Below are 14,334 nucleotides of genomic sequence, written 5' to 3'. Positions count from 1 at the left end.
ACTCGATGGATGCCTTTTTTATATAAAACTAAAACTAGTGGTAAATTTTCATATTCTTTAAAGCTGAACAAAACATAAAAGTGTAGAACATGCAGTGATGAAGGATTCCCAGTTCTCATCTCTGAAGATGGATATTGTCCTAATCAAAAAGAGTAAGATGATACATAAGGTAATGCACTAGGTTTAGGCACAATGTAACGTCTCAACAGATGAAATATTAAGCATAAGCAGATCAGTTTCAGGGTTTTCTCTCCTCTGTTGTATCTGATACAGTTGTTTTGCTCAACTCAATTTTATAAGACTTCAAAAAGGGCCTTGTCTGGGTCCCCCCCAGGCTGCACTATGATCTGAGAAATGCTTGTTGCACTAGTCTTCTTAGAAAATAAAGATTCTAGACAACCATTGATTGAAAAGATTTTATTATAAAATTATGTCAACATCTATGTCCAGGTAAAAGACTTAAAACTAGAGCTCTACTTTCAGAATAAAAATTCAGTGAACGCTGGAAAAGGTGCTGTATTATCTAGGTAGATAGACCTAATTTGTAATACTGCAAAGATTCCACATGGGTTCCTTAAGTGCTATACACACCTCTGTCTGCATCATGTGTTCTGCAGCTTCACTCTGCAAAAAAAATTAGACATTTCTGCAGCACCCATGTATCTCAGCTGCTTTGAAACAGAAATTACAGCTCCTACCCGGAGCAGCTGCAGCTATGTTACAGGTGCACCATTGTATCACAACTCATATTCAATGCCTGGATGCAGACAGAAAGCTATAAATTGTGATTACCTGACAACAGTAAATACCTAGATATGTGTTTGTGACCTTGTATTCCATACAAAAATCAACAAATACTCAAATATATTATAGCAGTGAAGACAGCTTTTTCACACCTGTATATTCTAGACAAAAATATTTCCTTTTTACAAACAATTTCATTCACTGAGCTGAGCTCAGATACATGACCTGGTGACCTCTGGTGACTGTAGCTTATTCACCAGGATAAAGACAGCCTAGATGCAGTACTAAAGTCATAACGCTCAGTAGTTATCACCAATACATATAAATTTAGGTTTTGAAAGAAATGAAGCATATCAGAACACTATTTTATTTTTGATTGAAAAATCCATCCCAACAGGACTTCTAGAAAACAAAAGCAGTTCCGTTTTTCTCTCATTCCTATTAAAAACATTTTAAAATCACAGTACAGTATGGAGCAGCCTTCTTTCAAAATAATACAAATCTGTTATAGAAAACTGTCATACAACTGAGTAAGATGCTTTACTGTACTTAAAATTTCTTGCAAAGGATCACATATACCTGAGATAATATGCTAACTAGTAAAAAAAGTTCAAGTAATATTATACAGCCCTGATGAACTTTAGACTGGCCATCTTGGCAATAGCTTAACACCTGCTGTTAAGTTTACTTTGCTTACAAAACTGAAAATGCACAAAGATGTGCTAGGAAGAATCCTACCGAGAACAGAATACTTTCCCAACAACCCTCTCCCACTGGCACTGTTCTTCTGGGAATTCCCCCTATTTTGCTGTTCATAAGAGCTATTCTATAGCTTTCAGTCCTGCTTACATTTTGAAACATCATTTCCTAAGCCCTTTCCATTGCAATGAAGAGTTCTAAGAATAAATTTAGAGTTTCTACACCACTCCTGAAAACTTTTCAAACAGACCTTCAGTGCTCATCACAGCTTTCAGGGTACAGATTCCCCCTGTACCTCTCTGAGCTAGTGTGGTCCAATACAAATTTGACAAAGACAGTTGGCAGATGTCAGTTAAGAGTACTGAGCCACTGATCTTCTAATAGCACAACAAAACGGAAACACAAAACTGTGTTTTACATGTGCTGTTTCTCACAACATGCTTACACAATACAGACCACAAAACCTTTCTGTTCAACCTGTACATCTGACTTCAGTTCTTGGAAAATCCTATCTGACTTGGCACATGCTCTCCAGACTACAGGAATGTAGGCTAGATGCACCCTAACCTTAGAGCTGGTATAACCAAGTAGCTTTCTGTTTCTTTCCAGTACCTTTCTAAAATATCCTGACTTTCTTCTTAATTACCTTATGCATAGAAGCCTTACTTGGTTGGTTTTCTATGAACAGCTTAATATAAAAAAAATCTAACAAAGTAACTCACAAAGCAAGGCATCACATAAGAATAATTAATATAATACTTTTTTTTTTAAAATGGGACTTCCTTATATATGGAAAACACTTTCTCCCTACTTTCCAGGACTCTGTCCTTTCCAGTCAGGCTGTATTTGAATGCTACAAGACTGTCATATTAGGTACATCTTTTCCAAATATTATAATTATAGCTTTAAAGTACAGGTGTTATCTGCCTACCTGAGAAGTTCTGTAATAAGATAAACTGCTGATAACTATTCTAGAAGAAAAATATGCATCAGCACAACTTATGTTTATCAGTGTTCAGAATTCAAGCATTAAACAGGACTTAAAAATTGCACACCTCTACAACACCAAGTCTTTGATCATAAGAAAAAAAACAGTCTGATTTTCCTCTACACACAGATCTTTAAAGATATATGTGCTGCTATTTTCCTTATTCTGAAGTCCACAGCAAGATTTCACACTCGGTGCACACAACCTAGGTGATAACATCCTTATCTTCTTTCTTCTCTGTCAGTCCTGAAACTTGCTTGTTTGGAGGTAGACAAATACTTCCAAACGCTGCTCTTTTTGAGAAGCCAGCTTGATCCCCTTGGGTGTCTGGATACCAACTTCTCTTCAGAAAGCTGCACTCTGTTTTGATACATTCTTTGGGTCTTTGCTTGGGATACACCAGTCATCTGCCTCTGAGGTAGCTTGGTAATGCTTGGAAGCTGATTTATTAAAAACTGGGAGTTTTTCTATTGAGTCTGTTGATAAGGCCTAAAGTCAAGAAGGAAGAAGTTACTTGGTTTCCACCTCTCAATAATGCCACTTTGCAAAAATTCATGCAGTATGCTTAAAGTGGTAAGCCAATGACACTACAAAACAGTTATTTACAGAAATATTTCTACAATAGATGTGGTAGTTTATGTGCTTCAGTATCTGTGCTTGTTTTGGATAATTTAGTGGGACAAATGCAGTAACATGGAATCCTATTTATGCATTTTTATAGGCCTTAAGCATTACCCCTTAACATGTTTGCAAGATAGCCCAGGAATGCATGGAAGAGAACTTTGATTTACAAAATTCTGGAGAAGCTTTAAAATATGTTCTTTCCCTACTTCCATATTTTGCAAATAACAAAAAAATTCCTATCCTCTTGGGAAATTGCTAAATAGAAATGTTAGATATATATATAGCTGAGCTGTCCTCTTGTACTACCGCTCTGGTTGTGCTTCAGTGTGTTCAGAACTATGCTTTCAGTTTATTGGAAGAAAGTCAAAGAAAGTTTTTCCTGTGAGTAAGCACAGAGAGTAGAAAAGAACATGTAGTCCTATTTGCAGGTTACTTATAAAAAGAGTAGTGCATGTTATATGCTTGGTGTTCAAGATTACTGATATCTGGATCCTATATATGGGCTATATGGCAACTGTTGAACAGCACCAGTTCAAAGATTTAGTTTATGCAAACTTTCTGGTTGAACAGAGTAAAGAAATCAGATCTGTAGCTCACACTCTGATTTCATTCTCTTCCAGTACTTTGTATTCTATGAACAAGCATAGAACATCTTAAAACAAGATGAAAACCAACATGACTCTCACTAGTAGTTTTTCAAGTAGACTCCTTAAAGCCAAGTGACCTTTTTAATTCTACCTACCAGTTATTGGTATTTCTTTAGAAAAAAACAAGAGCTACTCACGAGCAGAGAATTTGTTTACCTTAAAATGATACTGAGTAGTTACCTCACTGCATTAATGGTAGGTATCTGTTATTTAACTAAATCAAAATACATACCTTCAAGTAGATAATAGCATCTGTTCCATAACCACATATGGAGTAGAGATTTAGATCTCCTTGAAAGTATTTAGCATACAGACGTGAAATTGGCAAGCCATACCCAAAACCAGCCTGAAAATAAAGTATAAGATAAAATTAATTATTTTTTTACTATCTCTTACAGCTAAAGTTAAATAGCTGCAAAGTCTTCAGAGATTTTAAACTGCTAGAAGTCCTTTGCACTTCCTCCTCTTAAATGCAAACATAAATCTCTAGTAAGTCTCATACAAAATACTGAAACTGACCATTAAAAAAACCAAACCCACAAGAAAATAAATCTTCATGGAAGAGGAAGAGTTTAAATATATGTCCCACTTTTACACAGTACATTTCTGTATTTTCCCTCCTCTGTTTTTGCTAGTACAGCTTGATTAGTAAAAGGAGCTTGCTACTGGGAGATAAATATTAGTCTAAAAGCCTCTTTCAGTTGTGCTTGTCTCCGAAAAGACAGCATAATTTACAATAAATTTGAGAATTGAATGGGAAGTGAAGACCAAGTAAATTAGTGTCATTGGGATGCAAGGAAAAAAAAAAAAAGGAGGGGGAGGTTAGATTCAGGTTGTAATGTTCTTCCTTGTTTACATCTTTAAAAGCATAATTCTGTCCATTAAGCTAGATATTAAAATTCTTTTTCAGTAAGTGTTAATTAATACTTATGAGGCTCAATAATCTTTGCATACCCCACAAAGCAGCAGGGTGGACATAGCGTTTCATTATTAACCCACTAATCTGTCCAACACTTACAGCAACCTTATTACCAAAATGAGTATTGAAAATATCTTACAAAAGGAGTATTTCGAGCATCATCCATATCGGGCCTTGGTGCTGTGGAATACATGTAGCTAAACAGCTGCTCAATTTTCCTTACTGGAACACCACCTCCTCTGTCTGAGATCTGATTTAAGAGAGAATGAAGTTAACATCAATCATGGTTAACATCAAGAATGGTATTTAAAATGCTGTTATTTGAACACATCTTTCCAACGGTCATAAATGCAAACATTTGTTTTGCAGCATATTATTTTACAGTTAGATAACTGCCATGTGGAGGCTAACAGAATGCTCATATGCTCATAGTATCTTTAATCTGTTGCCAGGGGCCAGAAAATCTTTTAATAGAATTTGCTGCAGCATATATAACCATAAAGACAACATTAAGTCCATATTGTAATAGGTCAACAAAATACCTTGATTGCCAAGTCTTCTTTTCCTAGAACAACTGTCACTTCAATCGGAGAAAGGGTTGGACTGTTTTCTTGGAATTCAACAGTTGCCCTCATTGAATTCTATGGAAAAAAATGTTACCATTACCAGAGATTGTTGAATCCATGCACTTCAAACTATAACCCTGTTATGTAGAGGCTGAGCAGTTACCCTCTGTTCCTCTATTCTCACACCTAAAAGTGTCTAAGCATAGCCAAGACTCTTCTACGTGTGAAAGATTACTGTTCTTGCCTTAAAGTCAACAGGTTTCCAGAGAAGAGCAAAGTTCAGCAGTTGCTAGAGGCTGCCAGATTTCTGCACCCCATGTTGGCAGCATTCAAGCTCAGTCCCATTCACAACTTCTAGACGTATTGGCCACTCTACAGAAAAGGCATCAGGGCAAACCTACACTACAGATGTAATCTATACAAGCAGAAGGCTAGTGGTGGTCACAATCCCACGTCACACTTTCACACTCTCTTTCCCTTACCCTGTCCCATTTACCATCACACAAAAGGGTTCAAATGTTCTCTTATAAACTGCAATCGTACTGCCAAGACTATTTCCCCAAATAAGAAAACCTTTGAGATCTCACTGTCCTATGCAAAGCTTTATTACTTCATTCAGATCTAGCTAGAGGTTTTAAGTATTGATGCTCCAGCTCAGATTACTAAGGGAAGAAAAGAGTTTATACTGACATACCTTAAAGAGCTCAAAAAGCATGTGGAAAAGATGAGATGGAACATATACAATGTTAATTGGCTGTCCTGGAGCTTTTCCTAGAGGAAGGGAAAAATAAAAATAGGAGTTAAAAGGGCGATGAAATTTTTTCTGTATTGTATCCAAAGTTTACAATAAGCAAGTTGCCAAAGCAAACCAGAAAAATATATCAACTCTCATTTTTGATTTCCCTCCCTACAAAGTTGGCAAACAACTTTATGCATTCATAGGAGTGTTTAGATTGCAATCACCACTTGCTTAATTACAGTTTCTTTTCAAATAAACAAAACAAATATCAAGTATTATCTCCCTTTTAATAAATAAAAGATTTCAAACATTAAGTAGACTGCTGAAATCAGACAGATGCAGGCACTTAGACCAGAACCAGCATTTCAGTCAGCAGTTCCTCACCCCAGATATAGAGCTCCTCTCTAGCAACAGGTTTCTCTTACCTTTCTCAAATTCATAAATGGTAGCTCAGAAAATCTAATTTTAAGATATATTGACTTTTGAGTTCTAACCCAGGAGATTAAGTGAGGTGCCTATAACAGAAAATGAAGAGGAACTTGGCCAACTGCTATGTACCACTAAGGCTGCAGAATTGGGAGCCTTTTGATTCAGTAAGAGCAGCAGTTTGGCTATTGATAGGAAGGCAGTCATAAAAGCTCTCATCTTACCGTTCACTTGAGTAAGTTTCAGTTCTGGAGACGTTAAGTAATACTGGTCACACAACATCTTCGAACTTTCATAAGCATCTGAAATATTTATTAAATATGTGAAATGTAAAAGTTTATTTTTAATACTCGGCAAAATCTGGCTTTTAAATGCACTAGCTGCTAAAGTGTTACAGAGTCCAAGACTGTGTCTCAAGGGAATGATAATATTGTATCCACTGTATGCATTAAAAATTGAGAACAAATGGGGAACCACAGCAGCACGAGATGATCTTCATACAATTTGATAACTGTGTAGAACTGATGCATCTGTTATCTATCAGTAGATAAGACCAAACTCAACACCTCGGACAACTCTAACTCCTACCTCATCTATCACTTGCTAGAACTGAGTCCAACACATTTTTTACTGCTACTTTGGATTTTAAATTCTGGCCTATAAAAGCTTGTGCTTTCAGCAGAGATAGACTGCTTTCAGCCATTTCAGTTAAAGCCAGTCAGCATCCTCTATAACACATGTTGGTTACCCAAACTGCTTGCAATCAAATATAAATACTGATCATGAAAAGAAATGTCAAGGACTTGAGAATACATACCATTCACTACTTCGACAACATCACAGCAAGGATCAATACTTCCAATGTGTCTTGGATGCCCTGAGCCAGATTTATCATCAAAAAGGAGAGCTGTTTGAGATGAAAATGATACCATATTTAATCCCAAATATTGTATTATTAAAAAAGCCTAAAATATTAGACTAATACAATGTGATCACAACATAGAGTCACATAAAAGAATTAATGTTGTTTATGCTTTTATGAGTTAAAATGCTATGTACTGCCAGTAAACTATGTTGGTTTTTCTGTAGTTCAACATCTGAAGGTTTTTCAGGTGTAAAGAATTGCATATCTACATATTCCACACCAGACTTATTACAGTTAGTCTGTAGTCTAGAAAACAAGTTCTCATTACTTTCTTAAGTGATAGAGCCAGTGTCACACAAAATTATCTGAGGCAGATCTCCAACAGTTTCAAGAAATGTTTACATTAACTTGTTACTCCTTAGGTTGAAGTTTTTCCCCAGGTAAAGACTTCTACTTACTGTGTTGGTTCATTAGCATCCGGGTGGAAATACGGCTCATGTAAAAACGATCCAAAAAATACTGGATGTTTTGATTGGTGACAGGATCTACTTTAAAAGTGTCTTTGTATTCAATTACTCCTTGTGCCATTGTAGGAACCACATCATGATGTCTGTTTCGGACTCTAATTAATGTATCTATAAAGCTAGGTCAAAAAGATATTTTTAGAACATTATTCTGAGACTATATAGAGGCAAGCTTTGTAAATGTAATTATCTAATCCAGCAGCAGCACAGGTAAGTGCTTAACAGCTTTAATATTACAATACAGTCTACTATTTTCATTCTTTTAAAAGTAATTCCTCACTGACTTAAATCAGGAGAGTTTGTTACTTTTAATACAAAAGGTATAATTATTAGCCATGTCAAATTCACTGCCTGTTCACTCATTTATGTGAGCAGATACGTGAGAATGTGAGGAAGGGAAAAAGATCCCTAGCTGACACCTTGGAAAGAAGTGGGATGTGACTTCACAGAAAATTTTTGTTGATATTTTTCTGTCATGACAGTTCAAGGGGCAGTATGACCTTGAAACCAAGCTGTAACAGATCATATTTATTTGCAATATTGCTGAACACGATCAGAGATTTAAAGCAGCTTGCTCTATGCAGAACACTTTATGATAGATTATCAAATTCAGCACATGACAGCTATCAGTCTAAAGTGACAATATTACGAAAAGTAGAATGTGAACTAAAAAGTTCAAAGAAACAAATTATAAGCTTACTCAGATAAGACTTTTTGGTCATCTGGGCTTTTGCGATGGAACTCTACCAGCTCCTTCAGGCTTTGGATGTACCTATTAAAAAAGAACACAGGAAATATATGCTATTCATTTGATTCTTCTTAGCCTAGGAATATGAAAAGTACTTTGCCTTGTCCACATCATTACTCTTAACAAGTCAGCTAGGAGTCTGAGGTGTCTTTGAAGTATCAAACTTCCATCCAACAGTGGAATGACAGATGGACTCCTCTTGACTGCCTGGATCCTAAAAGTCTTTCCTTGGACCTGCCATGCAAAAAGGAATCTAAACCCTCACTTTAGGTACATAGGATCACCTTAAAATTCTTGAGAAGAGACATATTTCAAAAGAAGATCCAAATGGCAATACTGGTCAGGAAGTCACTTAGGTAAAATTTTTCCAAATCTGATCAGCTTTGGCAGAAGCTAAGCAGTTGAGCCTCTTGTACTAACATCTGACAGTCTTGACGCATACTGCAAAGGCACAACTGTTTGCTATATTAAGAACAGTTTCTAGATCTCACTCTAATACTTCTGCCCTTTATGTCAGCCATCCAGGCAAATGCTGCAACTGTGCCAGTAAACAAGGTTAAATCAGATTCAACCACTCTGTCAACTGCAGAGATTATGTTAATTGAATTGCAAACACTTGCTGCACAGGTCAAGGCTTTGGAATAGAAGCTTTGTTAGTAACCTGAAAGAATGAAACAAGTATATAGCCCGGTTTCCCATTTTTACATGGCTCCAAGGGTCTGTAATGCTATATGAAAACAGAACACGCCTTCTTCTCTCCCTTCTTCAAGAAGGAGAAGTGAGATTTGCTCTAATAGCTATTTCAAACTGCTAAAAACCCCCCACCTATTTAAAGGTAACAATATAAATATGTTGGTTTTCAATTTACTTTTAGCAAGCTAAAAAGGGACAGTGTGTAACAGTTTGCAATTTACCTTTGATGAAGGAACTGCATTTCTAGTGTATTTTGTTATGTTTTCTACTATTCAAAAAAGTCTGTGATAACAAAGTTGTCAAAGCTGTGTTACTTTACAGGTTGACTTCAAGTAGTTGATACTTACCAGCTTTTTACTAATTGTACTGATGGAGTGCCCAGTAATTTATCAGGAAGCAGATCAATTTCTCTCAGTATGTTTGCAAACCTCACAGGAAGTTCTTGTCGTAAAAACGCAAAAGACGTTCTCTCACATGCATTACTTGAGCCTATGAATAAATCCAAGATAAAACTTTTGTTTAAGGAAGTTTCAAGATGCAACTACAAAATACTGGCTCTCCACAGATTTCAGGACGCTGTTTACAGGACGGCAAGACACAGCGCATTCCTAGGAGGAATACCTGTACAGTTCCCATGTAGACACGGGTCTTATCTGCAATCCTCTAAGAAGCATAATAGCCTCTGTAAACACGAGCGTCTTCGGGGTGACGCCTGGCAGTGTTATGTGCGCACAGCCGCCCCAGCTGCCATAGCGATAACGGGATCTGGGAACAGCGTGTCCACTTCGCCGAGGCCGAGGGCTCCTCCCGATACCGAGTGCGCTGGGCACGAGTACGGCTCGCACACCATTCACCTCTCGGCCCCCGCACCCCACGAGCGCCGCCGAAACAGCGCTGTAGCGCATGTTCAGCTTCGATGGCGCACTCAAGTCACCACCGCCCGGCACCTGAGGCTGGAGGTGGTCACCCCAGGCGACCTCCCCGCCGCCGCCACCGCTCTGGGGCCGGCAGGTCCCCGCGGGGGCTCGCGCCCCTGCGCCGCCCCGGTGCTGGGCAGCCGGGCCGGGGTGGCACCGACTCCCCCGTGGGCTGAGCCTCCGGGCGATCCCCCGGGCTCGTCCCGCCGCGTGGAAACAAGCCCCCGAGTGCTGCTCTTGAGCCGCCCCTCCGCCCAGACCCTCCCCTGCTCATCCCGCGTCTCACCGAAGTCCAGTAACTGCTTGATGGAGAGTGGGGAGGGGGAGAAGCGGGAAAACTGCTCCACCTCCTGCGGCAACCGGCTGCGGCTGCTGCTGGCGCTGGCCCCTGCCAGCGGGGCAGCGCTGCGCAGGGCGATCCGTGCGGCCTTCATCGCTCCCGGGGCGGCGAATGCGTGGCAGATGAGCGAGCAGTCTGTCGGTGGCTTCGGGACTGGCGCTGTCCCGCTGTTCCCTTGTCCCTTCGCCTGTGGTGCGGGGCTTCATGTGGCGCCTCTATTTACAATCGCAGGGGGCGGGGCTCCGACAGGCCGCGCCCCCGCCGGAGCGACTCGTGACAGCGCTGGCGGGGTTCCCCTGTCCCCCGCCGTCCCGTGGCCGCGGGCGCGTCGCCAGCCCCGCGGGAAAAGCGCCAGGGGCGCCCGGGAGGCCGTGGGGGAGCCGCGGGGCCGGGGAGGCGGAGCGGGGGGAGCTGACCCTGCGCCTCCCGCAGTGAACTTGTTTACCGGGCGAGGTCGGCGGCGGGGCGGCCGTGCCAAGGTCCCGCCCCTCATTGGCTGCGGGGGGGCCCGGCCGTGGGCAGGAGCCAATGGGCGCCCGGGCCGCCGGGAGCGCGGGGCTGTGTCAGGGCGCCATTGCCCGCCCTGGGGGGCGCGGGGGTGGCCGGGGGACGCCGTGTGTTTGCACTCATACGGGGAGGGCTGGCCTTGAATTACTGAGGGGGTAATGCCACGGTCGGCGCAGAGACTACGTGGGTGTGTAAAGGGAACAAAATCAGATCCCAGCCCGCAGGGTTCAGGTTGCTCACATGTAGGTCGAGGCTGTGACCTGGGTTAATAGTGACCAAACACCTGAAGACAGCTGTGCTGGTGACGCACTGGTCCAGGGTCGGCATGTGGCCTTTATTTACTGTGTCTAGAGCTGACGGGAGAGGTGACTGACAGGACAGTGCTCTCGGGGACAGCTCATCTTCCAGGTCACAGTCGATCCGGGAAAAGCCTGCTCACCTTTCCTCTTTGCTGGAGAGGGAGTGTGGATGTCCCGTGCTGCCTGGCCTTTTCCCAACGCACCGACTCCGCTAAGGGCAGGTTTTGCATAATGCATTGAAGAATGGAGTTAATGTCAGTGAAGGACTTCCTGACGTTCTAAAACTTGGTCTGAAACAGCAGAAGCGTGTGGCAATAAAACAACAATGCAAACACTGGCAAACAACTCCATAGTCCAATTATTGTATGCATATTTCCACACACACGCACAAACGTAAACTTTTTTTTCAAGGCAAGGAAGATATGTTCCTAACAAGAAATTCAGATGTTTGGTTTAACAGGCAGAGGAGAACACTTTAGCTTGTAATTAGATTGGGACTTTTTAACTGTATCTCATTTTTTTTCCTCTTTCTAGTCATTATATCTGTTATCCCTGCTTATGGTTCTACTCCCACTGTACTTTATGTTTCATTATTTTATTGCTCCCTGTTTTATTATTTTATTGGGAGAGTTACTGTGTTGTTTCTCCATTCAGTATATTCTTGTTTACCACAATGATTGGATATTGGCATATGAAATGTGAAATGAAGCAAAATGTAGAGCTCTAATAGCAGTAAATGTAACCCCTTTGATTTTTGCTGTCCTTGCCAGAAGTTGAAAATTGAAAATAAATGTTGTCATTTTCTTTTGACTGTTTCAGCTTTGTTTGCCTGCAAGTTGCAGATGACTCAGAGAAGTGAAAATGTCATACAAATTCGTTTAAATCATGAAACCTGTAGGGATAGCCTTTGTTTTGTTTCACATTCTTCCTGAAGCCACTAATAAGTGCCAAGCAAGAATCTCAAAATTAACACTTTGCAAAAAAATCTGGGTCACAAAAGTCCTCTGTACTAGGCAGATACTCTGGTTTATAAGGTCACTATTTCTATTGAATTGAGATACTTTATTTTAATCTGTTGTTGTGCTGAGCCTGCTTAGTATAAGTAACTTGAATATCCTTTGTGAGCAATCATATTACACACCCTGTTTTGAACAGGAAAGAAGTCTACTAGGAATAATTTCCCTCATTTACATTAATTCTCTTTACAGCAACGTGCTTTCTCATTGTTTTCCTGGTAGTTATATGCAGTAAGGGATGAACAAATATCTTACATATTCAGTTTAGCTCTGAACAAACAATACAACCTTAGTTGCAGGAAATATGGGAAACGTGTTGCCTTCCCCAATTGTTAAAAGGGCAAGGCTCCAGTAACTCAAAACCAGGATGTTTTTCAAATCAAAACAAACTTCCACAAGAATTTTACAAATTAGCAGTGCAATAATGAACAGGGATTTTATTAGTTCAATGAGCATCTGGAAGAAGTGTTTCTCTTTCATAATGCAAATTTGCTTCTTGCTCTTTGTTTTAATGGGTTATATATTACAGCAGGTTCTGAAAAATATGAATTTCCATTGCTGTAAACATAAACTATATCTGTCTGAAATAATTGTTAAGGATGTCCTGAATATTGACCAAGACAGCTAAGTTTTATGTAACAATATATGAGGTTTCATGGTCAGCCAAGCTTCACATGAAGACTAGGCTGTGAAAATTGTAACCACTTCAAACAATGCCTCAGTCTGTCCCATCTCCAGCAGTGTTCTCACTTGATTTTCTCTCCAAACCACTATTTCCCCCTGCCCCTGGAGCTCCAGTGCACGTGATAGTTTTAAATGCAGGTGTTGGAGAACAGGGTTTTGATAGTGAAGGACAGTGCCAAATTCTGAACTGCAATACTCATCAGAGGAGATCTCATTTCTGCTGCTTAGATATTTTAACTTTCCTCTTCTGAACTGCCCCAGAGCAAGTTTTGAAAGGCAGTAACAATGTTTTCAGTTGCTCGGTTGCAGTAATATTTTGCTGACTATGCTTAAGAATATGGAGCTGCATTAACGTTCTGCTTTTTTGCACAACAGATGGGTCCAGAAGAGTGGAATGAATGAATGCCAGGTTCCTGTCCATTTGTCTCCTAGTAGCTCTCCATTGCAATCAGTTAACTTTCACCTCATGTTCTTTATGTCCTCCCCCCAGCCGGAGACACAACATGCTGTACTTAGTCAGAGCCAGGTTCCTGGTTAGCCAGCATACCTAATAACTGACTCGTGTTGCTGATGTCTAATAGAAGGTATCTTGGCTGCTTTTGCCCCGCCTTTTTCTCTGTAGGGACACAAATTTAAGGCTCTTTTTCCTAACACCCCTGCCAACAAGTGCTGGAGGCACAATATGCTGTGCTGGGTTGAGTGCCCTCTCCTGACCAGCCGGAATATAAGTGATGACAACTGGTGTGGTTACTGCTCTCTAGTAGAGTGAATCTTGGCTGAGTTTCTCCTGCCTTTATTCAAGGTGGAGCAAAATTTGAATCTCTCCTCTCTAAATCACCTGCTAGTTTGTACAAAGTTTGTAAGGAGTTGATTATCTATTCAAATTTGTTTGAAATGGTTAGGAGGGATGGTTTGGCGAAAAGGTGAACAGGCAGCATTATCAAATTTTTTTCCCTTGTGGAACCAGACTAACATTTTCTGCTAAGGGCAAAGGCAGCTTCTAATTCAGCTTTTGTAAGGAAGGGTAAATGATGACACAGGATGAGCAGTAAGTCAAGGTGGAAATTAATGGTAGCACTAGAACGTTTTGAATGTAAGCAGAAGGAGTAGTCAGGTGACTGAAGAGCATGAGTTGCATTTGCAGGACTTTATGAAATTTCCAGCAGTACCAAGGGCAAAGCACTCTCCCTCCACCTGCAGATGGGTCTGTATTTATGTAATGGGATTGTTACTTCAACCTACTGATACATTTGTTTTCTAAATATTTATGTGGCCCTTTGCATGGAAAAAAGGACAGAAATAGCATTACAAACAAGGGTCCTATCTTCCCGTTCTCATCTTTCTGTCACTCGATGCTGGTGCCGCAGGAGCTGTCGAGCTGCCAAGGGC

The 14,334-nt window shown here is 40.5% G+C and overlaps 1 protein-coding gene across 1 annotated transcript; it reads right to left on the bottom strand.

Annotated features, from left to right (window-relative positions):
* Positions 1 to 402: 402 nt before the first annotated feature.
* PDK4 (pyruvate dehydrogenase kinase 4) lies at positions 403 to 10,627 on the bottom strand. The gene is made up of 11 exons (XM_032705616.1): positions 10,386 to 10,627; positions 9,530 to 9,671; positions 8,442 to 8,513; positions 7,676 to 7,860; positions 7,170 to 7,259; positions 6,577 to 6,654; positions 5,882 to 5,958; positions 5,164 to 5,262; positions 4,761 to 4,871; positions 3,935 to 4,048; positions 403 to 2,920 (listed from the first exon to the last, which is right to left on the bottom strand). The coding sequence occupies exons 1-11, from the start codon at positions 10,531 to 10,533 to the stop codon at positions 2,777 to 2,779; spliced, it is 1,260 nt and encodes a 419-aa protein (XP_032561507.1). The 5' UTR covers positions 10,534 to 10,627; the 3' UTR covers positions 403 to 2,776.
* Between the last annotated feature and the right edge of the window lie 3,707 nt (positions 10,628 to 14,334).

Source organism: Chiroxiphia lanceolata, chromosome 1, assembly GCF_009829145.1.
Source record: "Chiroxiphia lanceolata isolate bChiLan1 chromosome 1, bChiLan1.pri, whole genome shotgun sequence".
Classification (NCBI taxonomy): Eukaryota; Metazoa; Chordata; class Aves; order Passeriformes; family Pipridae; genus Chiroxiphia; species Chiroxiphia lanceolata.
Note: the sequence above shows the minus strand (reverse complement) of the source record. Positions and strands in the feature narration are given on the sequence as shown.